The sequence below is a fragment of the Anas platyrhynchos genome, chromosome 18 (genome assembly GCF_047663525.1).
Source record: "Anas platyrhynchos isolate ZD024472 breed Pekin duck chromosome 18, IASCAAS_PekinDuck_T2T, whole genome shotgun sequence".
Taxonomy (NCBI): Eukaryota; Metazoa; Chordata; class Aves; order Anseriformes; family Anatidae; genus Anas; species Anas platyrhynchos.
The window spans coordinates 4,154,951-4,181,153 of NC_092604.1; the positions used below are offsets into that span (position 1 = coordinate 4,154,951).

Below are 26,203 nucleotides of genomic sequence, written 5' to 3' on the forward strand. Positions count from 1 at the left end.
GCATGAGGGTTGTATCTGCAAGGCTCATGTGCCCCCAGTCACTGGTATGACCTAAATGAATGAAGTTTTCTTAACCTTCCTCAAGTTTTCCAAATCTAGAGTTATCCTCATGGCTGCCTGGGGGGCCCATGCAAATCTCATATACTCTAGGAAGCAGACATGACTGGTGGACTCACCAGACCACGAATAACACTGCTCCCCGCATACAGGCTGCTAACACCCACACACTGCTATTTGCTGCTCCCCCATCACATGCTTCAAAGTCACAGCTTTCTGGGCTACAGCTCTGCACAGCCAGTAATTCACTTGGTTTTCACAGAGACCACAGGAATGGGAGCACACAAACAAAAATAATCAAGTTTCCACAGCTTAGTACATCAGCATCAGTCAGCTGAGCCCCAGTCTAAGTACAGAAGCGGTCAAAGCTTTGCAGGCAGGGTAGGTGCACACACACTGGGCACAGTGCTTTGGAGACAGCATGAACTTCCCAGGTCAGGGAAATTTTATTAGGTTCAGTATATGCTAAAGCCTTTGAGTCGCTGCTTGCCATGCTACAGCCCTAGCCCTCTAACCATCATCCCGGATTTTGACTTCCAAATGGCTCCATACTGAATAGATGTTCTCCTACCAAGACATCCCAAGCCTTTCAGCCCACAATGCATTTACCCTTTTACAACCTCAAACATTTTTTCTGTCAAGATTATTGGCAAGGGGGCTATATACTCAACAAGCAGTTTATATGCTCAGCTAGACTTTGATGAAGTCTACACCACACTTTCCTAAAGCAGATCCATGGCGATGATTTCACCTGTTAATCTTGAGCCTCACCTTGGCTTACTGGAATCAAACCCTTTTCTACTGTGAGCATTTGGGGAGAGCAAGCAGTTCAAGGGGTTGTGCACCTATGCTCAAACACAAGTATAAGCAGTGGCTGAGCAGATGGGGAAATGGTGCCACCCAATTCAGAAATGATGAAGATGAGGACATAAAGAAGCAGTGGAGAAGAAGGAATGGAGTGTGTAGGACTAATGTGGTGGAGGGAGGAGGTGAACATAAGCTTCTGATATTGTCAGCCAAATGAAGCTGTCTAAAAAAAGACTGAAAATAGGATCTTGAAACATCTGTGCCAGGAAGTAGGGTTTTAGTCAATCCATTGTGTTGGCCAAACCCAGCCACCAACAGGGAGCTAGCAACTCCATCAATGGCCAACAGGGACAAGAACTCACATTCAACACCTGGGAAAAACAACATAAGGCCCTTGCCTTGCAGAGAAGGGCCTAAAGCCTGGGTGTGCTGGTCTCCATTCACCAGGCTCCTGGCAGAGCTGGGGCTTTCGGGGTTCAAGGTAGGACCATCCTGACCTGCAGACCCTGCCAGGATGGCAGAGAGCTGAGAAGGGGTTGAGTGTGGTCTATGGTGTGAAAGTACCACAGGGTGTTGTGAAATTGCCTCCAGGTATGTTAGAAAAGGCACCAAGAAGGACAAAACCCACGTTCAACACCTTGAGTGCAGTTGCCTGCATCACACAGGTTCCTCTGGCACTCCGCAGACTGGAGGAATTTCAGAAGACCGTAAAAGCAGGAATTGCAACGAAGTCTAGACAGGATGTGTTTAAGGCCTGAATAAGGATTGCCCCAGAGGTAAGGTCAGGGAAAGGACAGATTCTGGCAAGCCTCCAGAGAGATATGTTGACTCCTTTAGGAGATGGCAGAGAGCTTGCTCAGTGACAAGAACACCTTGCCAGGCATGGAAACTGCCAAGGGAAAAATATTCCTGTTTAAAAAATAAAAATGAGACACAATCTCCATTTCCAACCCCTTCACCTGGGCTCTCAAGCCACTCGAGCAAAGCAGAACAACAAGCAGTCCTGCAAATCACAGGAGCAGTGGTCCAGTTTGAGAAAGGCTGCATGGGAGAAGCAATGGAAAAGTGGGAAGATTCAAGGAACAAGGTAGAAAGGACCCATCAGAAACAAGACAGCCTCTGTTGAGGCAGCAGAGAAGTCTGGAACAGGAGTGAGCTCAAGTGAAATGAGAAGTCGGAGCCTTTCTGAACCAGGGAATCTGTTAAGGCCAGACTACTTTAGGTCTTACTGGCCTCAGAAGTTTCGCTCACAGACTGTCAGGACTAAAACAGACACCCTTGCCTTGCTCCACTGGAGAAAGGAGGTCTCTGGCCTTCCAGAAAAGTACACACTGATTCCTTGAAGCTCTGCAAAGCCCTGCTGTGATGCTGTAAGTGACGCACTGCAAACATTCCCAGGGATGTGGCTTATGTCCCAGGGTCCTACCTACAGCTTCTGGCTCCTGCCAATACCGGGCTCAGCACCACACCCCAGTTCATGCTGAGGAAAAGACTCCTGCCTTCCAAAGCAGATGCTGCCCCATGCTTGTTCCCATTCATTGCTTCTATTTTTTTTTCCCTTGCGCTTAGTCACAGCTTCTTGCCTTGCCCCTCTGCCAGGCATTCACAGATACTACAGCCTCAAGGCACCATCATTCTCAAAGGCTGTCTCATGTTCCTGGCCACTGTACAGCATCCTGCCCTTTCCTGGCAGCAGCTCCAATTGGGAAATCCTTTTCCAGCCTCATGCTCATCCTTAGGGCATCATAAGCAAACAGAGTCATTTCCCTGAGACAACCTTCTCCTAATCCTGCCCACAACTGGGTCTCCAAACTAGCTAAGGTGGCCATTTGGTGGCAGAGCAGCACACCTCCTTCAAACATGCTTGTCCTGAGACTCTCCATCATCTAAATACGAACATCCTCATGTACACATGCTTCACCCAGGCTAAAAAATGGTGTGAGTTACTCAATTATTTTACATTTGGCTGCTTCTTCAGACCTCTGAGTCTGACCTGAAGGCAAGTAATTCCAAACCATCCAGGAGAAGCATCCCGGCTTTAAGCTAGCAACCACATTTCAAAGCTGCACAGCCATGCATTTATCTGACTTTTCATTCAGGCAGGTGCCCAGAAGACCCTGAACAGCAAAGAACAGCAGGACAGACAGGGGAAGAGTTTTATTTATAAATAAGTGACAAGTTTCCTAATGGGTGATACAATTTTTCACAGAGCTTGGCAGGAAAAAAAAAATAAAAAAATAAAAAAAGAATCAAGTCAAAATAAGGGATGAATTACATGTTGAAAACCAGAGGGACAGCGAGAGAAGTCACTCAAGGCAATCTTGAATAGTTTTGTACCATTCAAGCAAATAATTTCTGGGATTCTGCCACCCAAAAGGTGTTACACAGAAACTAAGATTACTCAAGTAAAAGTAACCTTCTGCGGTTCTGTGAAGATGACACATTGTTCAGTCCAACTAAATTCAAAATATTCTGTACAGTGTTTCCTGTACAGTATTGAAATTCACTGAAAATGCCCCCAAAGAAACTGTAGTTTCCTTCAGCACTAGTGAGCAGTGCACGAGTGGGCTGTCCTGGCTGCACTCTTCACTGAGCCACCTTCTCTGTCCACATTGCACAGTTTGCAGACTTTACAGCTAGAGGCGAGCAAAGCTAACAGAAAATGTACTCAACATTTCCAATCTCTGCCAGTTTGGATGTTGAGAGCTGTCGAATACATGGGTTCAGCATGCAACCAAAACTTAGTTGTTTCCCCAGATTTTTAATAGCTTTAATAGCTTTTTTTTTAATAGCTTTTAATTAGCTTTCTAATAATGTTGCAGAAAAGGAGCTGAAATAATACAAAGGATTTTGGAAAGGACACGAGACCTGCTTCATGAACTACATTTCTAAAAAGCCCTGTGATGTGTTCCATGGCTAGATCTCTAAACTGGCACAAAATATTCTTAAACTCCCTCTTCCTTGGCCTGTCTGAGGCTGGCATGAATTTGCCCTCCACAGTTTCTCCTTCATGAGTGTGAAGGAAGACAAAAAAGCTGATTTCTACCAAAAATAAACATATCGACATTAAGTTTATCCCATGGTAAACTGGCTACAAAGTTTCTCTAGATATCATAGTAATAGAAGTACTGCACAGTAGATCATTTCCCTTCTCAGTATACTATATGAGTGTAGAAAAGTGAGTTTAGAAAGCTCAGACAGCATGAAAGTGTCTTACCTGTATAGTCCTGCTTCTGCTCTCATGAAGAAGCAGCTCCTCTGACAGAAGCAGAGTCCGGGCTGGGTTGCAAAGATCTAAGGGCTACATTTGAAAGGAAAAGGAAAAAAAAAAAAAAGAGAGAGAGAGAAAAGAAAAAAAAAGAAACAGTCAAACCTTCCACTGGAAGTGTGGTTTGCCAGAAAAGCTTTCCACCCACCAAACCCACTTTGTCTTCACTTCAAGCTGTAACTCATTCAGGGAGAGCCGCCCCACGCTGCCCTCAAAAGGACAGAGAGCATGCAGTCCAGCACCGTGACAGAAAACCTTACACCTAACACCTACGTCAGGCTCATCTATAAAAAGACAATAATCAGCTGCTCTCTGCTTTGTACTTTAACAGCTCTGAACCACGCAGGCTGGGTTATGGGTGCTCTTCAGCAGGAAGCACAACCACAGCAGCAGCACGTTAGGTTCCCACCTCCCTCAGACGTTTGCTACACAATTTTATGGATGCCTCTCACATAAGTTTAAACAACTTTATGTGGCTGGCCTTCCCATGCCACATCCAGCTCGCAGATCAGTGCCTTCAGCTCATCTCAGTCTCACACCGGAGCAGAGCAGGAGAGGTTTGGCTGTCCCAGCTGCTGCCCAGCCCAGCACAGCCCTCAGAGGATCCTCCGGAGCAGCACGGCCAGCAGGCGGGGGCGAGGGAACCCTGCACAGGGGCCGTGCAGGACGAGACCGTGCAAAGCATAAAAACCACTTCCTGAAGTGGCAGAAACGGCCCAGACTCAACCTAAGACAAATTTTGGCCAGATGAGTAAATAGCCAGGAGTGCTAACTGTGTTCCTACCCAACACCAAACAGCGTGTTAATGTCAGTGGCCACCCAGGTGCTGCTGGGGAGGACAGAGGTGAGAACAAGGCCAGCCCCCAGCACCAGCCCCTGTCTATCCCTGAGGAGTTCCCTGTCTCCAGCCAGAGTCACAGACAACAGAGTTCATGGGTTTGAGCCCAAAGCAGATGGCCTGAGCTGACATGATAGTATTGCTGCTAACAGGAGGAATGATGGCTTCCCACAGCCTCAGAGATGCTGTATCCACCAGTAATGTCCCCAAACATACAGACCTTCTGGGGTTTTGGCCATATGAAGGGCAAAAATGGAAGGCACGGAAGTAGTTACAGCTACCACCACCACATTTAGGGTGTGATTTTATGAAAGTCATTTGTGGAACTAGGGAGTGAGAGCATCCTCTGCCAAGACACTACTGCTCTGGATCCTTGTCAATTGTTTTAGTGCTGGCCACGAACTGGACTACAAAAGCCCTGTCCACACACTAATAACAGCTTGAAGAACCCATATTGATCTTCAGTTGCACCAAGTTGGTTGCTGAAGCCTGAACACTGGTATACCTTCTCCTGTTTCAACCAAGCACCCAAGGGCCTGACTTGAAAGCTGAAAAGGGAAAGTCCAGCTTGGGCAGGACACAGCTTCCTCAGAGAAAGTACCTGGCACCATGCTGAACACAGCCAGCTCTGGGGAAGAGAGCTGAGGCTGACAGGGGATCCACGCATTGGTACGTACTTCTAATATACTTCCAGCCACACTCACCTGCACGAAGACGGGGAATACCAGCACTTTGGGAGCCAGCGTCACGTATGTGCCATAACTGGAGTGCGGGATGTGTGGCCTCACTATGGTACAGTTCTGGTAGTTCCCATAGCTCTTCATCGTCTGCACAGTCTTCATCAGCCTGGATTTTCTCCCAGAGCCCGTGTGTGACTTCCCTTTGCATCCATTTCCTGGACCAAGAGAGGAAGCAGAAGCGTACAGAAAATCAGGAGAGAGATCTTGCAGAGCTACTGCACGTTGCTGGCACGGCTCCTGCTCTCGCAGGCTGGAGGATGGCACAAAATCTAATGGGAATAGCTGTAACCTGGAGCTGCAGGGACGTTCATCACTCTGCTGTCAAAGTCTCTTGGGGTTTCATGAAATAACAGCACTGACTTCATTTTTCCTAATGCAAAATGAGATGCCTCGTCACGTTTATGCACAATCAAGAGCTACGTTCTTGCTGGACCAGGACTCCACTGGGTTACCCCACAGCACCAACACATCTGTGTGCACACAAACATGAACCCAAAGTCACAGCCACCCCAGCTGCAGGCCAGCACATCTCCTTGTGTTTGGGTGTATGCTGTCTTCTGCACAGTTTATGAATACAGTGCTTCAGAGAAAGTGATGTGGTGCAATTATATACACCTCCCTATGCAGTAACGAGAGCACAAGATAAAAAACAAAGAAAAAGAACAACCCTAAACACAACCTGAATCACACAAGCATCAAGGAGCTTCCCCGTTCCCCCCATCAGGAAATAGCTGCCTGCACCACCAAACTACAGCCATTCCCCTTCCAGTGGGGGAAAATCATCTATGATTAACTCTGGGTGGGGAAAGAACACTGGAAATGTAAGCCCTGGGACATTTTTATCCACAGAAGTCCTGCCTGTGCTGAATTCAGGGTATGGGTGTAAGAAAAGTACGGGAATTTCACATCATGGGGTGGGGTTGATATTTTTAATCACAGCTTTTACAAGACATTCAGATTAGAGAAAGGGACATAAGCAATGAACACATTCATGCGCAAGGGATCAACCCATGTCTTTCCAAATCATTCCGGGATGTGATGGTTACTCAGACATGGGGGTGACTTTGGAAAGGATGACCTCAGTTTGCATGAGGCTGGCACAACATCATCCACTGTCTTTCACCATCACATTTTGGTGCTGGAAGAAGTCCGAGCAGCCTGACTGGCTTTTGGCTCTGTCCCACTTTACCACAAAAAGCCATCATCCTCACCCAACAGAGGGATTACACAGAAGTGGTGTAACCCAGTCTCAGCTGGGTGAGCACAGCTATGACTTCTCCCAGCAAGCCAGCTCCAGTTCCCATGGCCACTCCATGCCTGCAGCCTGCATCGCTCAAGGCCAGGAGACATTAGGTGATATGCCAGACCAGTCCCAGAATCTCTAAAATAATTGATAATTCTCTGATTAAAAGCATTATGGATTATTCTTGTCCCATACTACCTGCTGCTTGAGTGAGCCCTTCCTCTCCCTATTGCTGGGTAATGGCTGCTGTACAGGATTTCTAAACCATTTCATCCCAGCGTTTGAATACATCCAGCCAGCTCCCAGCAGCATTTTGCCTCATGAGTGCAGGCACAGGACACAGAGTGCCTTGAGGATGCTGTCCCTGGGCAGAAACTATCTCAGAGATGAGGTGAGAGCATCACAGACTGCTGGGAGCTGGTGCCTCTGCTCACAAGCACCTATGAGCACCAAAACAGTTCAGTGGGCGATGCACTGGAGGCAGCAGTGCTGAGGATGCCTTCACATATCTCTTCCTCCCCAGACCCATTAGATGGAGCCAAGGGGAGACCAACAGACAGGACCACAACCAGATGGGAGGTGCCCAGCTGCCCTCTGTGCTGCTCTGCTCTCTGGTGCACAAGGACAGCACGGCTGCCAGCAGGGAGCAGCTCTGCAACGTTTCCTTAGCACCCTCTGGTCAACCCTGCTCTGTCCTAAAACTCACAGGCAACAACTTCCATGGAAAATGAACAGGTCTCTAACCAAAAATTCAAGATTTCTTCTGAAGAAGCCCCTCTGAAAACTTACAGCATCTCCTCTCTCCAGCAGCTGATGAACCGAAGCAGCTCAGGTCCAGCAGGTAGACCAGGTGAGAAGCTGGAGCATTAGCCCAGGACCCTCACCCATGGCAATGTCTCAGGACTATGAGGAGCAAACCCTCCTGCAGCCCCTACTAGAAGGGTGCCACAGAAGAGACCCCCGAGCAGCCCCGTGCCCTTCCTCCCATCACAGCAGCTTTCAGCGTGGTGGCTTCAGCAACAAACACCCACAGCCTTCCTGAGCAGAAATGGGCCGAAACACTTCTGAACATGGCTCAGAGTAGATAGGGTATGGTCCAAAGCAAACATATGAACCTACCCAACATTATATATTCCACTAAGTATTAGGAAGTAGTGTGTTCACTTTCAGATAAATGCCAGCAGAGCCAGACCACGCTCTGCTGGCAATCCAAACCTGCTGTTTACTGTTTGCTTTAACAGCCTGCCTTTGCAGGGGGGCAGTTCTCGTGACCCAGAGGTTGTTTCCACCTCTGAGTACAATAATTCTGACATTTTCTCCTTCCCTTTCTCATGGTTGTGCTGCCAGATAAAAATCAAAGCACGAGAGACAGCCCAACACAGGACAGATGTAAACTGTCTGGGCCACTCAGGGTTTGTTTTTCCACTTATCCCTAAATCATCTCATTTCATCTGAGGCATTCATCACCTGCACAAGTCCCGTTTTCACATGCTGGCACAGAAACGCATCCAGCCTGCCTGAAGCATCAGCTCCTGTCTCAGTGTGACTGGTGGCCACCTCCGCACTGCCACATTTAATCATCACTCAGGTTAACTACTGCGTCGTTCTCTCTGAAGACTTAGTGTTAAATAAACTGAAAATAATCATTAAAAATTACTGTGGGAAGAAGCCTGAGTCTGTCAAATTCTACTCTGCTGTGAGAACAAGTCCCCGTGGTTCAGCTCATCTTCGCACAGGCTCCACAAACAGTGGGGAAGAGCTGCAGTTATCCCTGGTGCAGAACAGCCCCTGCAGCTCAGCCACGGGACTTTCTTCCAGCTGCAGAGCCCCAAGGACAGGGACATTCAAACACCAAGGCTCCCTCCTGCTCCCCAGCATCCCCATCACGGCTTTACCAGCCGCACACCTCACCATCCTTGGGCACTGCCCAATCTTTATAAGCAGCACAAACTTTTCTAGCTATAAATTGCACTGAAAATAGTGCCCATGTCAGGGAGGGACAGCTGAGTCACAGACTCCTGCAAGATCATACCTATTAGGAGGTCGGCTTCGCTATAGACATGCAGATAACCCTTGGGCATCCGAACAGAGCAGAGTGCAAGTGCTACCTCCTAAAGTTCCTGAATCAAGCAGCAGGCAAAAGGTGTTTTTGCAAGGAGCTGAGTGTGCTGAAAACTGCAATTTTGTTAATAAAGTCAACAGCACCCAGCGAACACACTGGGGAGTATCCCCAGAAGTCACTACTCCTGGGTTGCTTGTGACCCTGGTCTCCCATGCCAAGTGACAGTCACCTGTTGTTATCCTGCTCAGGAAGACCTCCTGTTGGCCCCCGCTCCCTCTCTCACAGCTCAGGATTCATGTGGTCCCCCTAGCCCTGCCACACACCCCACCCCACTCTCCCTGCAAGCCCAGCCACACACAGTTCTCCAGCCAATCGATTGCAAAAAGTGAGTTTATGCTTCAAAGATTTTCAAGGAAAGCTGGTCCAGAGACTGCCAGCAACCTTGCAGCAACCCAGGAAATGAATATTCCCCAAACCTGGCCCTTCAGCCTGCACTGCTGTCTGCAGAAATCCAGCTCACAGCCATCCTCACTCCCCTAGTGATAAAATGAACTGCAAAGCAGGGAGACACTATTAGCACCCCAGGTACAGTATCGTGACTGAGAAGGGAAACACGTCACGGATAGACCCACAGACACCTGAGGAAGTGCCATAGCATAAATATTTAGCACTTTCACACTTCGTGCTTTCATCATCCCCCAGCGGAAAGCCCCTGCCACCAGCCTCCCTTCTTCAGCCGTGCTGTGAGCACCCACAGAGCCCTTCTCACCATGAGACTCATTCAGTCACATCAGCAGCTGTGCTCTCCTCTGGGCTTGGTGGAAGGGTTCTTGCTTTTATGTTTGACCCAAAGAACGGGAAGATGCCACAGCCAAGAGCCTGAGGCTCCTGCCACTGTCCTCAAAATGTGAGGGACTCCAATGCAGGGCTAAGAGCAAGAGCTAGCACTGGAGAGACTGGATCTAGCTCTGCTGGGTGCTCTGAGCAGTGTTTCCAGCAGATCAGCAACTTACCCACAGTAGCATTGTTCTCTTGGTAGACAGGCCTCAGCAGCTGTAAGACACAACCCGGAAAGAAGACTGTCACCTGAAGCGGGCTCAAGGCAGACTTCATAACAACAAACAGCAAATTTCAGCATGCCCAACCCAGCAAAGCCAAAGCACTCCAGAGAGGTGAAAATCTTTTATGCCCACCAGAAAATGAGAGCGATGTTCTGTGCTGTGGCCTGCACGGTGGAAGCACTTCCCATACCCTTGTCCTCTGAGCGAGCCCTGAGAGGAGGCAGCAGATCACTGGCCTCAGCTCTACAGTCCTAGTGGTAAATGCTTTAGGAACAGAGCAGAAGGTTTCCCAAGGTAGCTCTGGCTTAGAAACACGGCATGTGCTCCAGCAGACACGTAGAGGAGATGCCCCATAAGCGTGGGCCAAGCGAGATCCCAGCAAGCACAGCCAACAGCCGCGTGCAGTAACTCGAGCGTGGGGCTGGAAGGCCGCCCTACCTGGCTCCCCGGGTTCAAGGGTGCTAAGATGATGTAGTTCTGGTCAGCAGCAGAGGGCACCCGGGACAGGGGTGGCATGGTGTTCGGGCTTGGCTTGCCAATCTCCGTGTACCTCTCCCAGCCGTTCAGCACCAGCCCGTCGCTCCCGTCGTACAGTACGTGGCAGCTCCGGCGCTGCTCGGCCCGCGGGGGCATGGTGCTGTTCTTCTCCCGCTTGTTGGGTGGTGACTGCAGGTCGTAGGCAGACTTGCAGGAGGATCTGCGGATCATGCCATCATGCCCTGATTTGACCTGCGGGACGAGCCTCCAGACCAGCAGAATGATCTCTGTGGGGCAGTTCCTGACAGAGAGCACGAGGCGAGTCAGAGATGGAGCAGCGGGGAGTGAGGCACCCCGAGGCACAGTCTGACAGCCATGAGCCCTTCCCTCCCCAGCCCCTGCATCCTTTCTTCTTCCCCTCCAAGGAGTCCTTCCCCAGAGTCCTGCATCCCTCAAAGCCTTCCCCTTTCTGCAGCCACCCAAAGCTCCTGCTCCCCTGCCCCGGGCTCCCTCAAGCTCTCTCTCCCGTAGCCCCGCACTGATGCTCACCGGATTTCGTGTGCCAGATCCACACATTTCCAGTGCTCCACAGGCTGCTCGTTCAACTGCAGCACTGTGTCGAGCTGTTGCAGACCGGCCTTTTCAGCTGGGCCACCTGCGGAGGGAAGGGATGTGTGGGTGTCAGTCACCTGCTGGACACGGAGCTGAACGTGCTGGGGCAGGGGATGCCCTGGGGTGAGGGCACACCCATGTAGCATAGCCTCACAGCTTGCACCACACACTGCAACAAAACTGATCTGCTTCCCCTAACAGAGCTAAGGTTGTTTTTCAGATTTATGCATTGTATTTTTTGAGTGTTAAATATATCACTGAGGAACTGACTGAAATCTGTTGAAGTCCATGAATTTCACAGTGCTTGGGCACAATCTCCTCAGCAGTTTGCTGTGTTAAATATGCATTATATATTAACATTAAGAATCAGGAAAATAATATGAAAGCGTTGTTTTTGTGTAGAAACTCCAGGATGTGAACAGATGGGTCTCTGATTCTAGTTTCTGACCAGAGACGCTGTTCGTCACAGAGAGGGTGTTGCCAATAGTCTGACAGGGGAAGCCAGGGGATTTCCTGGTGTACAGTGGGGAACACCAGGGGGAGGCTGAGTCCTGGAGATTCACACCAGGAGGATCCATTCAGGCAACCAAGGGCTCCTGCAGTCCTGCTCCTTCTGTGCTGATCTGGCTTCCCTTGACAGACGCTTCCTGCAGGTCTACCAACCACCCAGACAGATCTCAGGTTGGAGAGGGAACAAAATCTCTGCACGTTACAGCAACTCGCTGCCAAAGTAGTAACCCAGTGGCCTCTGTCCTCATTAGAGGCAACAGAGAACTCAGTAAGTGAAGTTTATTCAAGGTAGCCAGAGTCCCACAAAGCATGGGAGCTTCTGAGCCACAGCCCGCTCTGGGAAGCAAAAAGGAGCAAAGCCATTCAAATCAAAAAGGATGAAAATGAGCCAATCTCTTACCAGAGTCCACTGCCTGCACACGGACTGGGGAGTCACAGCAGATTGTGAAGCCAAACCCATCGCTTCCTCGAGGGATCGTAATCTGAAAAGAGACACCGGAGTCACCCTTTTAAATAGGAAAGCACCCACCGGTTGTGATCAGCGAGCATCCCTCACTGCAGCCACATGCTGCTTTCAGAAACACAGACACACAGCATTTCCAGAAGCAGCTGCAGAGCCCAAAGGAACTGCCGTGAGGAACGCTGTCACTCTGTGACCCCCCCAACAATGGGTCTCTCCCCTGCTGCAGCCAAGGGGATGGAAAGAGCACTAAAAATCAATGTGAAATCAAGTCCAAAGACCGATGGAGATGAGCGACACAAAGCAAGTGTTTACTGAGCATATGCAAGTCTCCATTCATGGCTCTTGCAAGCGTAAGGAAAGGTCAGACAAGTCGCTGGAAAGGAAAACCTGGCAGTCTGACTCTGACACTGATTTCTAACACAGCTTCTCCAAGCAAATCACTTAAACATTTCATTTCCAGCTGGGCAATACACAAACAGCAGCACTCCTCTTCTCCAGAGGAAGCCGTGAGGATCAGTGCACTCCTGTCTGCAAGGCATCTGTGCCAGAGCGGGCTCTCGTGTGCTACCCCATTAGCTGGGGTATGTTTTCTCTTGCTGAGTTTGAATAGGATGGATGCTGTGTTGATTTAGGCTCATTTCTCCTCCTGACTCTAGAAACAATGAGCTTATTAATAAAATTATATTTATTTTTTGATGTTGGCTTCCAGCAGCAGCTCAGCATGAAGGTTCCTGTAAATACCTGATTCTCCCCAAGACATTTGCCAAAGTTCTTGCTTTAGGGACAGAGAAAAGAAAAAATTCAACATCTATGACCTGTGTTATTTAGAGAACAAGCAGTCAGAGGGATGAGAAGGAGTCCAGTGAAGCAGCCAAGAACTGCTTCCACACTCCGTTACCACAGGAGGGCAAATCCAGCAAGCTTTCATTTCTGCCTAATTGCTCAGCACACACACACAAAAAAAAAAAATAAAATAAAATAAAAGGTGTGGGGAAGTCTTCAAAAGAGAAACTGTCTTTCTCTGACAGGATCATAAAGTAGGTCCAGTCCCGCTACGCTGAATGTTTTTTTCTCTCTGGAGTTTGGTGGATTCTCAAATAGCAAAGAGACTGCTTTTAGCCCTGTGCCTTCAAACCAACCTCACACCTTAAACGCAAAGCTTGGGGGATCCGAGTTCTACAGAAGCATCACCACCAGCACCGTGGGAGCCAGCCCAGCATCTCCCCTCCACATCCACCTCCCAGCCCAAAGCTTTCTGCATGCCGAGAGCTCTCCCACCCCTCCACGAGCTGGCTGGCTCCTGCCCACCACCAGCGGAGACACCTTCCCTGTGTTCCATACACAGCAGCTTCTCACTGCTGATCTTCACTTTCCTCAGCTCCCACCACCATGCCCAGTAACAGCGAGCTGAACATCCACAGTTGCCACTGCACAGAGCTAAGAAATATGAGCACCTGACACAAGCTGCAAGGTGGACAACAGGATGGTGCAGACTCCAGGACCGCGGCTGGCACAGATTCACCGTGCCCGAAACTTCATCAAAAGGTGCAGAAGAAATTGCCAAAACAGCGAAATGAGGAGGTCCAAGACACAAATCACTGTTGTCACTAACACAAAACAGAGCAGCATTCCTGCATGAGGCAGTCACTATAGCCCCAATAAGAAGTGGTCGTTTTTAATTAAGCTAATTTTTCCTGAAATCCCCACTGAGCTAAACCATGACATGGAAGATTAACACAGGAGCACAGAGAAAAGCTGACCGCGAGCTGGGAGCCCCGGCCCAGACTACAGAGGAAAAACTTTGAAAGTATAAGAGACTGGGACCTGTGCAAGCAAAATCAGCACCAGCGCTGTGCACTGGGTCCGAGAGAGCTCACAGCAGCTTCTGCAGGGCGCAGAGACCTGCTTCTCACACAGCAGGTCGCCACTGGCTGCAGCCAGCTTCACGCAACGCTTCGTTCCCACATGCATTCATGCTAAAGCACCTTTTAAAAGAGAGATCAGCAGCCTGGCAGAGACTTGGCTGCGTGTGTGCCTGCGTGTCCTCTATAAGCATTAAATTGAGGCAACACCTCTCAGGTTAGCACCTTCATAGTCAGCGTGCTAAGTCAGACCCTTAAGTTACACGGTAAACGCTCCCTGCATCCACCCCCATTGCACACTGCAGAGAACTGCCCGGCCAAAGACGTTTTCCTTCTATTCCTAATATTACTATTTACAAACGAGAGCAAATCAACAAGTAGCAGCAGCACACACACACAGCTCCTAATGGGGAGAAAGCCCCCAGACAGCCTTGAGCTCAAGCGAGAGCTGCAGCGGTGTGCACGCCGTGGCACACGGATCTCCCCGCGGGCACGGGGCCGCACAGACCTGTCTGTATCTCCGCTCCGAGCACACCTTGCAGAGTCCATTGAAGCGGTTCATGGCTGGGAACCCTAAACTCGCCGCTAGCCCATGAAAATCCAGTCCCCCGCAGCAGCCGTGATCCCAATCTCCTCGTGTCGCACCAGTGTGGAACAAACCACAGTCAAACTGGCATGACCGCCCATGGGAACCCAGCTCCAGAGAAGAATGGCAGGAAGCCACCTTTCACCTCCCCAGCCCCTGTCTGCGCTGTATGCCGCTTTACGATAAGCCAGAGGGCTTCCTGAAAACCCTAAGTGACAAGGAAGAGAGAGAGTTTTATATTAAAATTCCTGTCAACTATTTAGTATTCCCTAGTCCCCGCTCTGTTGATGTGGCTTTTGTTCCCGCGGCATTCTTCAGCCGCACGGAGCACTTTGTTATTGCAATGTTCTCACAAACACTCTGAGGATGTTTAAGCGGCGTTTCACAGGCACCGGCTGTGTGAGCTTCACTTCATTAAAAAGACAGCTTGCACTCATTACACTCATAGAGGACAACAGAGAAGATTTTTTGTTAATTTTTTAAAAAAGAAAAAAAAAAAGTTTGGTTTTGGAAGCACAAGCCCAAAGGATACGCACATCCCAATGCTTTTTGCTCACAAAGTCACAGAGGGGGAAGCAAAGAGGTCAGCTGAATTTTACCTATGGGGTAATTTCAAAATTAAAGACAAAGACAAACTCCAAGCCCAGCCAGCAGCAGGGCACAAAGCAGGATGCAACGAGTCTGCACAGCGCGGCCCCGACTGCCAGCGCTGCAGCACGACCTTCTACACCCCTACATGGGGATGGAAAAGGAGAGGAAAGGCTCGAGGAAACCCAAACCCCGGGCTCCCTTGCCCAGCAGGCAGGGTGGCAGAGCGAGGGCGGCTGGGGTGGGTGTGCAAGGAGCTCCGGTGCTCCCAGGAGACCCAGCAGTGTGGTGGAGCTGCCGGAGGCGCTCCCGGGACCGCTCCGGGCGCATTGTCCCAGCTGCCGGGCTGGAGCTGGAAGGAGGATCAGCTTTCCTTCCCAGCCACCATCTTTCAAGTCCGTGGCGACTGCCGGAGAGGAAGGGAGGAGAGGGGCGCTGGCTTTGTTTGTCTTGCTCAATCCTACGCTTTAAAACAAATAACTGAAAACGCAGCTGAGGGAAGCAGCAAAGCGGAATTCAGCACAGATAAATCACGGGGCCGGCCGAGCCTGATTTCCGATGCAGGCCATGTGTTTGCGTTCCCATTTCCCACCCTTGCCTCTCCTATAAATCACTGAGGCTCCACCGTGGGCCTTTCCCTTCCCAGAGCAAACGGCCCCAGGAGGAGGAGGGGAGCAGACGCACCCGTCCATGGAGCCCTGGAGCCGGCCAGGGGCCGATGCCGTGCTGCCGGCAGCCAGCCAGCCCTGTCCTCATCGCTCCTGGTTCCCGTCACTCCCAGCACACGGCTGGTACTTTGTCTCTGTGGTGACACATTGGAAAACAAGGAGGTCCTTATATAGCAACAGGGAGCAAGTGTGGGGTTACCAGCCCCACTGCCCACCTCTGCCAATCAGTGCTTGATTGGGAACACTAATTGCCTGCAAAAACCATGGTGTCAAGAGGATGACGCAGCTCCCACCTCAGCACCATCCTCAATAATACTCCAACCCTCCAGCTCATTCAAAAGCCCCACACATGGGCTCTGCTCCCGGCGGCTCCCAGCCTCACATCCCCACACACCTCGTGGGGCAGAGCCCCACCGCACCAACCTTCAGCTGCTTCATGTTGGCAGTGTCCTGGCTTTCACATGTTGCATCCTGACTTCCCGGCACTGGCTCTTAAGGAAAAAAATAAATAATAATAATAATAATAAAGCCACATCAGCCCAACAGCACACAGCTCCTGATAGCCTTTCTCCCCCCATGCCACATCTACAAACTATAAATGAGATCTTTATGTGCTAGGAGGATATCTCTGGGCCAGGGCAGCCCTGCATGGAAGCCCCAGGGGGTCTGCACTTGTGGAACAGGCACTGCCCCCTCACCCTGCTCTGTCCAGCCCCAGCAGCATGTCAAGGAGACCAAGGCAGGAGAAAAAGCTCCCCACAAGCCTGCATGGACCCCAAGAGCCAGAGCCCAGCCCCAAGTCCCCGTGAGAGACGCACCTCTGCTCTGCTTCAGCCGCCGCACAGCCACCTTCAGGTGCTTGGTCCTGCCCAGGTCCTCCCCGAGGAGATAATACCAGCCGCTGATCTCCTGGGCGGGGAGAGAGAAACTGCTTGATGCAGGTACTCCAGCTTTAATTCAATCTGGTTGCCCAAAGCTCCAGAGGGGGCCTGCTGCTGGAGCTGCCCTGGTCAGAGCTGTGAGGCCACCCAGACACGCTTGTGCATGGAGGCACAGCCTGGAGCCCTTCTCTTAGGAGATGTGGACCACTAAACTCCCATGCCCGCGCAGGAGGGACCGGCCATCATGACAGTAATGAGCTCCTAGGGTGTTATGGAAAGACAGGGGGCAGGCAGACAGACAGTCCAAAGTAAAAACATCCACATCGTGTCTGCAGCTGCTGGCAGCCTCGCAGGGAGCACAAGGCTCCAGCCTCATCACCAGAGCTGGGTGCCCAGAGCAACCTGCAGCAGAGCTGGGTGCTCCAGAGCAGAGCACCCCTGCCCCTGCCCCACATTCGTGCTCTGGGGGCGCAGAGCTGGCCTTGGGGACCCCTCACATCTCTGCCAGGGAGCCACCACAGCCTCCCACTGCCCCCCTGGCAGCCAGCAGAAAACAGAGGTTAAAAAGTCTGACAAGGAGGGGACATCTTGCAGGGGACAAACCTGACTGGAGCAGAGGCTGCTCCTGGGGACAGCTGCAGTTCAGAGCTGTTCTGTCTAATTATCTGCACTGCTGGGAGAGAAAGAAAAAAGAAAAGAAAACCACTCTGCATCTCATTTGTTCAGGCTACCTCTTATCCTTGTCTCAGGTAATTGCAACAAATAGCTCCTTTTTAACCTCTTGCTAGGGAGCACATTTCCACACCTCGGGGGATGAATTAACACTTCCACGAAGCCCTTGCAGCCTGCCTAGGTCCCCTCGGATGTGCCAACACCACGCCTGGGCTGGCCAGGGATGAAAACCCTAACCACAGGTGGTTAGGACGAAACATTTCGGTGTTTCAGGGGGTCAGCAGGAGCCATTTACAGCAGGAGCCTTGCCGGCTTCGTCTGGAAGGCAAACCCGGGCGGTGTGAAAGCTGTATTAGCAGGCAGCAGCCAGGCTGGGGCAGCAGCAGTGGCCAACCTGCATCAGGGACACAGACCAGCACGGGGTCCTGGCAGCACCGCTGCCTCCAGGAACATCTCGAGATGTGGCCACCTCTACGTTCGCCCTCCCCAGCACCACCTCAGCTGGTGAAGCCCCTGGTTGCTGTGTCCCCGCAGAAAGGAGCAATTGTCCCCTGCCTCGGACCCCTCCTCCAGCAGCCTCCCCATCCCTGCCTCCAGCCGTCACACCGACACCAGTCTCCCAGCGGCCATCCATACTGGCAGCGGGACCACTGGGAGCTCCTGGGCACCATCCCAGCACCTTTGCCCTGCAGTGCGAGAAGCCAGCTCCTCCCTGCTCCTGCTCCAAAGGTGCACCATGTCCAGCCACCGGCCTGCAAGGGTCAGCCCCAGCCCAACACGCTGCGCTCCAGCATGGAGGTACCTTGTCCAGGGCCAGGAGGGACTTCACGCCGAAGCTCATGCACCCGATCAGTTCACTCTGTCTGCAGAGAGTCAGAGACCATCAGCACATGCTTGTTGAAACCTCCCCGCAGACCGCCTCCCCCATGCACATCCCTGCAGGGACCCCGCAGGTATCCCTGCCCACACCAGCAGCTGGGCAGTGCCCAGGACGTGCCCCTCTCCCCATGCTTTGAGCAAACGTGGTGTAACCTCACGGCTTGGCTGCAGCAGGGGCAGGGAGGAGCTGGGCAGCAGCATCCTGATCATCTCCAGCCTCCCTGCTGCTGGCAGCAGCCCAGCCAAGGAGGCAGAGGCAGCCTGCAGGGTGCCAGGCCCCTTGCCGCTGCACTTTCCTCCTCCCTGCATTGCCCCAGGAGGGAGGGAAGGTCCCTGGCCCAGTCTCCAGCTCCACTTGGCTTTACCCAGTTTGATGCTGGACCTGGTGATGGCCACCAAGCAGCCGCAATGTGGACAGAGAGTGCCGAGGGCAGGACTCCCTCTCCCCAGCCTGCACGTGCTGCACTGACGTCAGCGACAGTGCTCAAGGCCTGAGGCACCAGAGGAGCTCAAGTGGGTTGGCCAGAGCAGATGATGGGTTCACCATGGTGCCAGCCCTGTTTTAAAGAGTTCAAAATGCACCTTGGCAGCCCCATACCTGGAATTTCTCTCTCGGTTCCAGACTGTGACCAGGAGACGCTTCTGCTCATCCTCTTCTTGCACTGGGCTGTAACAAGCAGAGGGGACAGCCTGTGAGCACTGCTCTGCCCCAGAGCACTCAGCAAGGGCTGCCCTCATGTTCGTGGCACCCTCAGAGCCAGGTCTTCTCCTCTGCTCCCTGCACGGAGCACTGCAGCATCCCCCCAGGTGGCAATCTCCCCACATGAGCCACTGTTGCCCCAATTTAGTCATTCCTGGAAAAACAGCCACAAAGGGATGTGACCTCCTCCGGGCAGGTGCTGGGGACATTGCTCAGGTGGTTTAAGGAGAAAAAATGTGTCATGCAGAAAGACACACATCCACCATTGAAAAGCAAGTACAAGGAACAGTTCATGCTCTGAAATAACTGTTCTGACCCAGATTAAATGTTGCACTAGGACAGAGGACTGACAGACTGGTCCACTAGCAATAACAAGCTCTACCGAAACGTTACGTGTCATACAGCTCCTTTCCCATGCAGAAACATGCTTTAGCTATAGTAAATCCTTTTACCTTCTTCCTTCGTACCAGTGCCCATACTATTGCAGAGGTGTAAAGTCTAGGAAATGGAGTGTGTTTGCCCAAATCCTGCCCACCAAGAAAAGTCTGACCGTGCAGGAGTGCCACTGCCATGCTGTGTGCTGACAGCTTTATGAGCCTCCACAAAGCTCTGCCCAAAAGCTCAAGGCATTTCAGCTATAAAAAACAGCAGAATAACGTCTGTCACTCCTCATCTCAGCAGCAGACCTGCTCATGCATGATGCATGTTTATTACAGATCATAATGCAAAAGCAAACACAGCTTCTTGGCATCGCGAGGGTGCCCAGGACAGCAGCCACGTGGGTCCCCCACCGCTCAGTGGGAACAGAGCTGAGCAATGACCCGGGGCTGCCGCTGCCCCGTCATACTCACAAAAGAAAGTGCTCGTGGAAGATGGGATTTTTGCTGTCTGGCACAGTCTTCGTCTTCTGCCTGCATTTCCAGTCAGCATCTGGCACGATCGACATCTTTACGTAAGGAAACAAGCAGCACATCAGCCATCTCAAAGCAGGCACCCGGCACGCAGCTGGCAGCCCTGCCCCTATGGTGGCAGGAGATGGCACAGCCACTTCTACGGGTGGCTGAGTCTCACAGATCCAACTGAGCCCATGCTAACGGGTGGTTTAGATTACTCTACCCTATGTATGCCAAGCTATTGCACTACAAAACTCCTTAGAGTGCAAGGGAAAGAGAACAGCAGAAAATCAGGGGCAGATGTGAGTGGATCCTGCTGGCTGCTCTCCGACCCCAGATGCTCCATGCACTGTGTGCCCTGTGGTGGGAGCACCCTCACAGGAGAGCCCAGGGCCATGCAGTGCTGGCTATGCACTTCTCCCTCAGTCACCCAGCACGAGGCTCTTGCACCAAATGGCTAACACCGCCCTTACCATGGTGCACTCTGCTTTCCTTCTCTGCTGTGCCAATAAACCCCATGAGGTTGGGGAGAGGCCAGCCACCTCCTGGCACACAGCGGGTGCTCAGCCAGAGCAGGACAGAGAAGCCCAAGTAGGAAACAGAAGAGAAAGGCAGCCCAGAGCATGCTTGGGAGGAGCCAACCCCAAAATGCCAAGAGAGCACGAAGCACCCCGCACAGAGCCCCAGCAGAACCCACCTTCACGTAGGAGTTGCACGGCCGACACTCCTTCCCCAGCAGACCTTTTGCTTCCATGACTGGAAAGGAAACGAGGCAGTCAAGGCCCAAAGCACCAGGGAAGGCATCTCCCTGCACTGCAGCGCTCTGCTCTGCGGGGCTGAACCTGCCCCCACTGCCAGACCCCGCACACCTCCCCACAGCCCAGCCTCGCCAGGCACCCACAGACAGGCAGGCATTGTGCTGTATTTTTTCTTTAACACAGCCGTGCTCTGCTGGCATCTGTGGTGAGGATGGCAGCAGATTCAGTTCAGCATCCAGGTGGCAAGTTGTATTTCATTTGCCAGACCCCACACACCTCTGTGCTCCCTGCCCTGGAGCCAAACGCCCCATCAGGTTAAATACCAAGGGCTGCATCCTGAGGCAGCCATGCCAGCAGGGACTCAGCACCATCCTGCTGCCAACAGTGGGGAGCCCTGCCCTTCCCAGGCATGCAGCTGGAGGCAACATCTGAGCTGCAGAGCCCTGATAGCCCAGGACAGGCTACCAGGTGATGCTAAGCTCGCTCCTAATATCCTCAACAAGGCAATAGTGCCTTTGTCAGGGAGAGAGATGTGTTCCTAAGAAACATGGTAATCCGGGCAGAAAGCCCCATGCACAAGGGGAAAGGATTCTGCAAGGCCCTCTGGTGCCTTCTGAAGCAGTTTGCAAGGTTCCTCCAGGACAGGTTCCACTAGGAGCCTTCTGCTCCAGACAGACCTGCTTTGGGGTTAAATACATTGGGGTGGAGAATGAAGAATTAGGATGGATCACTCCACCGTCACCCACCTCCTCCTGCACACGCTGACTACCCTGAGCACCCAGTGCGTGCAGCAGGATTTCAGGTCCCAGGCCTTGGGCCACCCTTCTGCCTCTGCTCGACCATTTCTCAGCTCCAGGCCCCCACTTTGGGGGACGACATCCAAAATAAGACAGTGACTTGCATCGATGTTGAGGCTGTTCAGATGGAGGGATTTGGGGTGAAGCCTGTGCCAGAACTGGGTTGGTGGGAGCCATAAAACATTTTCCTGCTGTTGTTTCTTTACAAAGAAAGCTTTACAAAGCTTCTCTGCACAGCTGGAAAAGGGCAGCAAGTAGAGAAGAACAGGGGCTGAGCATGGCTCAGCTGGTCCTCATGGCCCCACCAGGCTCAAGCCATCCTCTGCCCCCATTTCATTACAGGCAGGAAGGGGTGAGGCTGGCCTTAAGGTGGGCTGTTGCCAATATTTTTGGGCAATGTTTTCGACCAATAAAAAGGACATTTCAGAGGAGACAAAACATTTCAGATTTGCTCTTCCAAATTATTATTTTTTTGTCTTTTAATCTCTTCATACAGAGCAAAACAAAACCTTTATATAATCAGAACACAAAACACACTGTGGTCACCTGGAAATTAAATTTCCAGAAATTTTGGTTTGGCCACTAAACCAAAGAACTGCTGTGCTGTGGAGCTGTTCCCAACAGGCACCACGAATCCCCCAGGTCTGAAAGAGCTTGAAGGCAAGGCACGGTAGTGCTGACCCCATCGCTAATCCCCCATGGCTCTGGGACCACCTCCCCATGCACCCTAGGGTGACACTCACCGTGCAGCACTAGGATCCGGCCCCGCAGCTCGATGGACAGCTTCAGCTGGCCTGGAAGAAGGAGAGGGGAGACAGTGAGGGAGGCAGAGCTCACACCAGTGCTCAGCAGCATGGGGACTTCACAGCCCCAAGGCTTGTGCAGGGCCAAAGCCATCCTGCTCTGCCCTGGGCACAAGGCGTTTCTCAGGGAGCCAGGGGAAAGAGGTGAGAACATCTGCTACCAAAAACTTATGCCTTCAGATGCAAAAACCATTCTAACAAAAACTGAATACCTTTTTCTCAGCACACAGTAAACTACTAGCATCTGGTACAAGCCCATGGCAGAAAGGAAGGGAGAGCATCAAGGTGAATAGTTGATTTAGCAGAGGGTGAGTTTAGCCTTGCCAATGGATGCCATGTGCTCGAATTCTCCCCCTGCCTGCATTCAGCTTCCCCTGCGCCTCTGTCCTGAGCTTCTGTGCGGGCACGGGGCTGTCACCTCCACAGAGGTGACAGTGGGCCAAGCTGCAGATGGCCTGGATGAAGGCCAAGGACAACCAGTGCCTTTGGTGGCAGGAAGATGCCTGCACAGGGTCAGCCAAGGCACTAACCCGGTCTCATGCCTCCGCTGCTGCGGGACCGTGCTCCTCACACACCTCCCCCCACTTGCCCTGCTGCACGCCTCACCCGGCTGGTGCAGGGGAAATGGAGAAGCTTTAAAAGCCCTTCAGTGGCTGTCACATCCAGTAACAGCTCATTATCACGGGTACTGTTGAGCAGAGAGGATGTGGTGACAAGGGCCAGCACAACACAGCTTGCAGCACAAGCCCAGCCGCCAGGCAGCAAAGCATGGGGAGGGCACCCACCCCGCAGCCTCCCCACGGGGCTGCATTCCCTGGGGATCCCAGCCAGCTGGGGCTGGTAGCAGACAGGTAATCTCCTAAAACCAGGAGTCAATGCCTGCTTTAATCTAGGATTAAACAAGAATGATTTCGGACGTGTTTTGACACTGAATAGTTGTCAGGAGGCCAACAAGGCCAGCAGCTGCCAACCCCAGGCCAAGCAGCACCGCACCGTCCTGCAGCCCAGGGCTTTTGATCAGGGAGGTCGGGTCGGGGAGAGCCTCGAGGAGCTACAAGAACACAATGTGACTTTGCAGCAGGACTGGACGGAGATCCCCCTGGCCTCAATGCCCTGGCTCGGCCGCAAACCCCTGGCCAGGTTGTGGGCCCGGTGCCTGTCATCACCATGAGCAGAGTGAGGAGCGGCCAAGAGACCACAGGCAGGACGGCTCCAGCAGCCTGGGGGTGAGACGTGACCACCACAACGCCAAAGCCACAGGTGTGCTTTCCAGGTCCAACGCAGTTTCTAAAAAGCTGACCCTGGGCTCTGAGGGTCTGCACCAGGAGCAGAATCGGACTGACCAAAAGGTGGAAGTTAGGGAGCAAACCAGGGAGATGGCACCAGCTGGACCATCGGGACCTACCCAACCTGCTAAAACCACTGCAGCTGGGACCGAGTCTGTGGCAGGAATCACACAGCAGTGCCTGATGCTGTGCAGAGGAGTGGGGAGAGCAAGCAGGGGCCAAACCAGACACCACCAAGCACCTCTGGCCATGGATGACAAAAAGAAGGAAGTTTTACACTGCATTTCTGCAGGGCTTTGAGACCAGAGCAGGGAGGAGATGGTGCTTCCAACCCACCAGCAAGAAACAGGGCCAAGTGAGACACATAGCACACAGCGGCCCTCCTCCCTCCTGTGGGACTGCCTCCCTTCTCCCTTGGGGGGGAGCAGCAGGTCGGAGCCCAGGATAAAAATGCAAAGGGGGTTGGCAGGGCTGAGGCCAGGGCAGCCATGCCTGCCCTTGGTGGTAGCAGGCCAAGGGTGCAGATCTTGGTGAGGGCAGAGGGAGAGCACTTCTGAGAGCACTTCTGAGAGCACTTCTGCCCCCCTGCAGGTGGAGAAATAAACCAGAAGAGAGCTCAAAGTCTGTCAGGGACAGGGACAGCTGAAACCTAACTGCAAAGGCTGGAGGACCCTGGCTGACCTCTGAATCCAGAAAGCCTTCTGCAGAGTCACAAGGACCAGACGGGAGGATTGTTTCTTAAGAACAAACCAACAAAGGAGAACCCCAAATACACCTTTGGCTGGCATCAAAGTCACCACCTGCAAGCACAGCATCCATACCTGGAGAACACACTGCTACAGCCTGCTCTGCATGCAGGTGATGGCCCTACAGCAGAGCTGAGAATAAAACCCAGCTCTTTCACGGCTGTAAACCCAACCTGCAGTTCCTGCTGCCTTTCACAACACCCATGCCAGATCCCCAAGCTCCCGCTTCTTATCTGGAGCTGCAATTTGTGATTTTTGGCACTGCCTGGACCTGTCCGCAGGCAGCTGATTCCCAGCATTGAACAGCCAAGCGGTCACAGCCCCAGTGCCTGGGAGGGCCACGCACGCAACCCCCCCCCCCCCTCCCTGGCTGAGCAAGAGCTCGGGTCTGCTGGCAGCAGCTCTGCTCTGCCAGCTCACCCCTACACATCCTTACTCCCATGCACCATCAACTCTGCATCAGCCCTGAAGCCTGCCCACAGCACCCAGACTGGCACAAAGGCTCAGCTGGTGGCGCTTTCCAGGGTCTAGGCAAAACACTGCTGGTGTTGGAGCAGGCTCTGAAACCCGAGCAGCTTCTGAAAGGGCTCCAAGGGAGCTGCTGCCCACCACCATACCAGCCTGGGTATAAGGTGCAGATTTTGGGGGTGATGCAGGGTCTGACATCTGTGTAATTGCTCTGGACCAACCCAAAACTAAACATTCTCAAACACTGCTGGAGAATCAAACAGATGGAAAATATCTCTGGTGCAACATCTTATTTAGCCCAAAGCAAAACAGCCCAGATACATTTCTTTTTCCTGGCATACAAAACAAACAAACAAACAAACAAAAACACAAAACTAACTTGCAAACATCATTTGCACACATCTAGACATCATTTCAACTTAAAAAAAAAAAAAAGTTTTGTAAAAGACGCACTGAAGGAGTGCATTTACTGGGGTGGGGATAGCTTATGCGATTGTTTAACCTGAAACAATTAACAGAACTTGTACCTCATTTTTCACTCAATAAAAGAATGTTAACAGAAAATTTTCAAATCTCTCTCCAGATCATGTGTGCGTACGTGTTTGAGAGTGCATACCTATGTGTATGCCTGTGTACATGTGCAAGTGAAAGCAAGGCGAGAAAGTAAAGACAGGACACAGACCTCCCCAGGTAGGGTAAATCAGGACAGTTCTGTCTAATACCAGTTTATGACACTGAGGATATTGCCCCAGTTTCATGCCACCTGAGCCACCCCAGCCTTTTAAGACTTTAACTCTTCTGCTATCTCCAAATCTCCAGCGCGGTGGGAACCATCTCGCTGTTCCTCTATTAGCATTTAACAACCACTGCAGCGCAAAAGCAGAGCGCTCTGCCTAACCAAGCATGACAAGGAGTCAGGCCAGTAATGAATAAGCCCTGGGGAGGAGAAAGGAAGCTTTTGTGCTGGGTAATTCGGGGGGAGGAAGCTCCTATGCCCAGCCCTGGCCTGAGAGTGGCTGGGGCTGCTCAGCTCCGGGGGCAGTCCCCAGGGCCATGGAACAAGGGATTGGGTCTGATGGGACCGAGGCCTCAGGCTCAAGTGCACAGCTGCTGCTGCTCCTTCTGGTTTTAGCTGTGCAGGGGCCGTTCCTGTGGTCCCTCTGTTGCTGGTGACACCAGCACCAAATAGAAGAGAGCAGGGAGAAAATGAGCAGGTTTGCCTTCACCAGAAGTACCAAAAATTGGCCCGCAGTAGGACAGGATGTGGGACTATCAGTGGGAAAGGTCCTCTCCTTCCCATGAGGGGCAGGAAACATTTCTCTCAATGCCTTTGCTACCAAGCATCTCTAAAGCCACAAAGGGCAAATCACACACTCCACGCACATGCCCCAGCCAGCCTGCCTTACCCCAAGGGTGTCACAGCCCACTCACGCAGGGGAAGCACTCCTGGGTTTGCAGCAATTCTGGTGGTTCTATGG

General features: G+C 52.1%; 1 protein-coding gene across 5 annotated transcripts in view; it reads right to left on the reverse strand.

Moving 5' to 3' along the window:
• Positions 1–26,203, reverse strand: part of RGS3 (regulator of G protein signaling 3) — a 77,027-nt gene that overhangs the window by 44,439 nt on the left and 6,385 nt on the right. For 2 of the 5 annotated variants that reach the window (XM_038164992.2, XM_027470785.3), the window contains 13 exons: positions 22,166–22,216; positions 20,565–20,623; positions 19,826–19,920; positions 18,873–18,941; positions 18,198–18,258; positions 16,661–16,751; positions 16,266–16,333; positions 12,076–12,157; positions 11,103–11,208; positions 10,515–10,854; positions 10,029–10,068; positions 5,675–5,865; positions 4,082–4,165 (listed from right to left, as the gene is read on the reverse strand). In XM_038164992.2, the coding sequence (XP_038020920.1) occupies positions 4,082–4,165; positions 5,675–5,865; positions 10,029–10,068; positions 10,515–10,854; positions 11,103–11,208; positions 12,076–12,157; positions 16,266–16,333; positions 16,661–16,751; positions 18,198–18,258; positions 18,873–18,941; positions 19,826–19,920; positions 20,565–20,623; positions 22,166–22,216 (1,337 nt within the window). Of the gene's footprint in view, positions 1–4,081; positions 4,166–5,674; positions 5,866–10,028; positions 10,069–10,514; positions 10,855–11,102; positions 11,209–12,075; positions 12,158–14,508; positions 14,683–16,265; positions 16,334–16,660; positions 16,752–17,326; positions 17,364–18,197; positions 18,259–18,872; positions 18,942–19,825; positions 19,921–20,564; positions 20,624–22,165; positions 22,217–26,203 lie in introns of those variants that run through there. The other 3 variants (XM_072025211.1, XM_005022339.6, XM_021274352.4) reach the window with 3 other exon arrangements.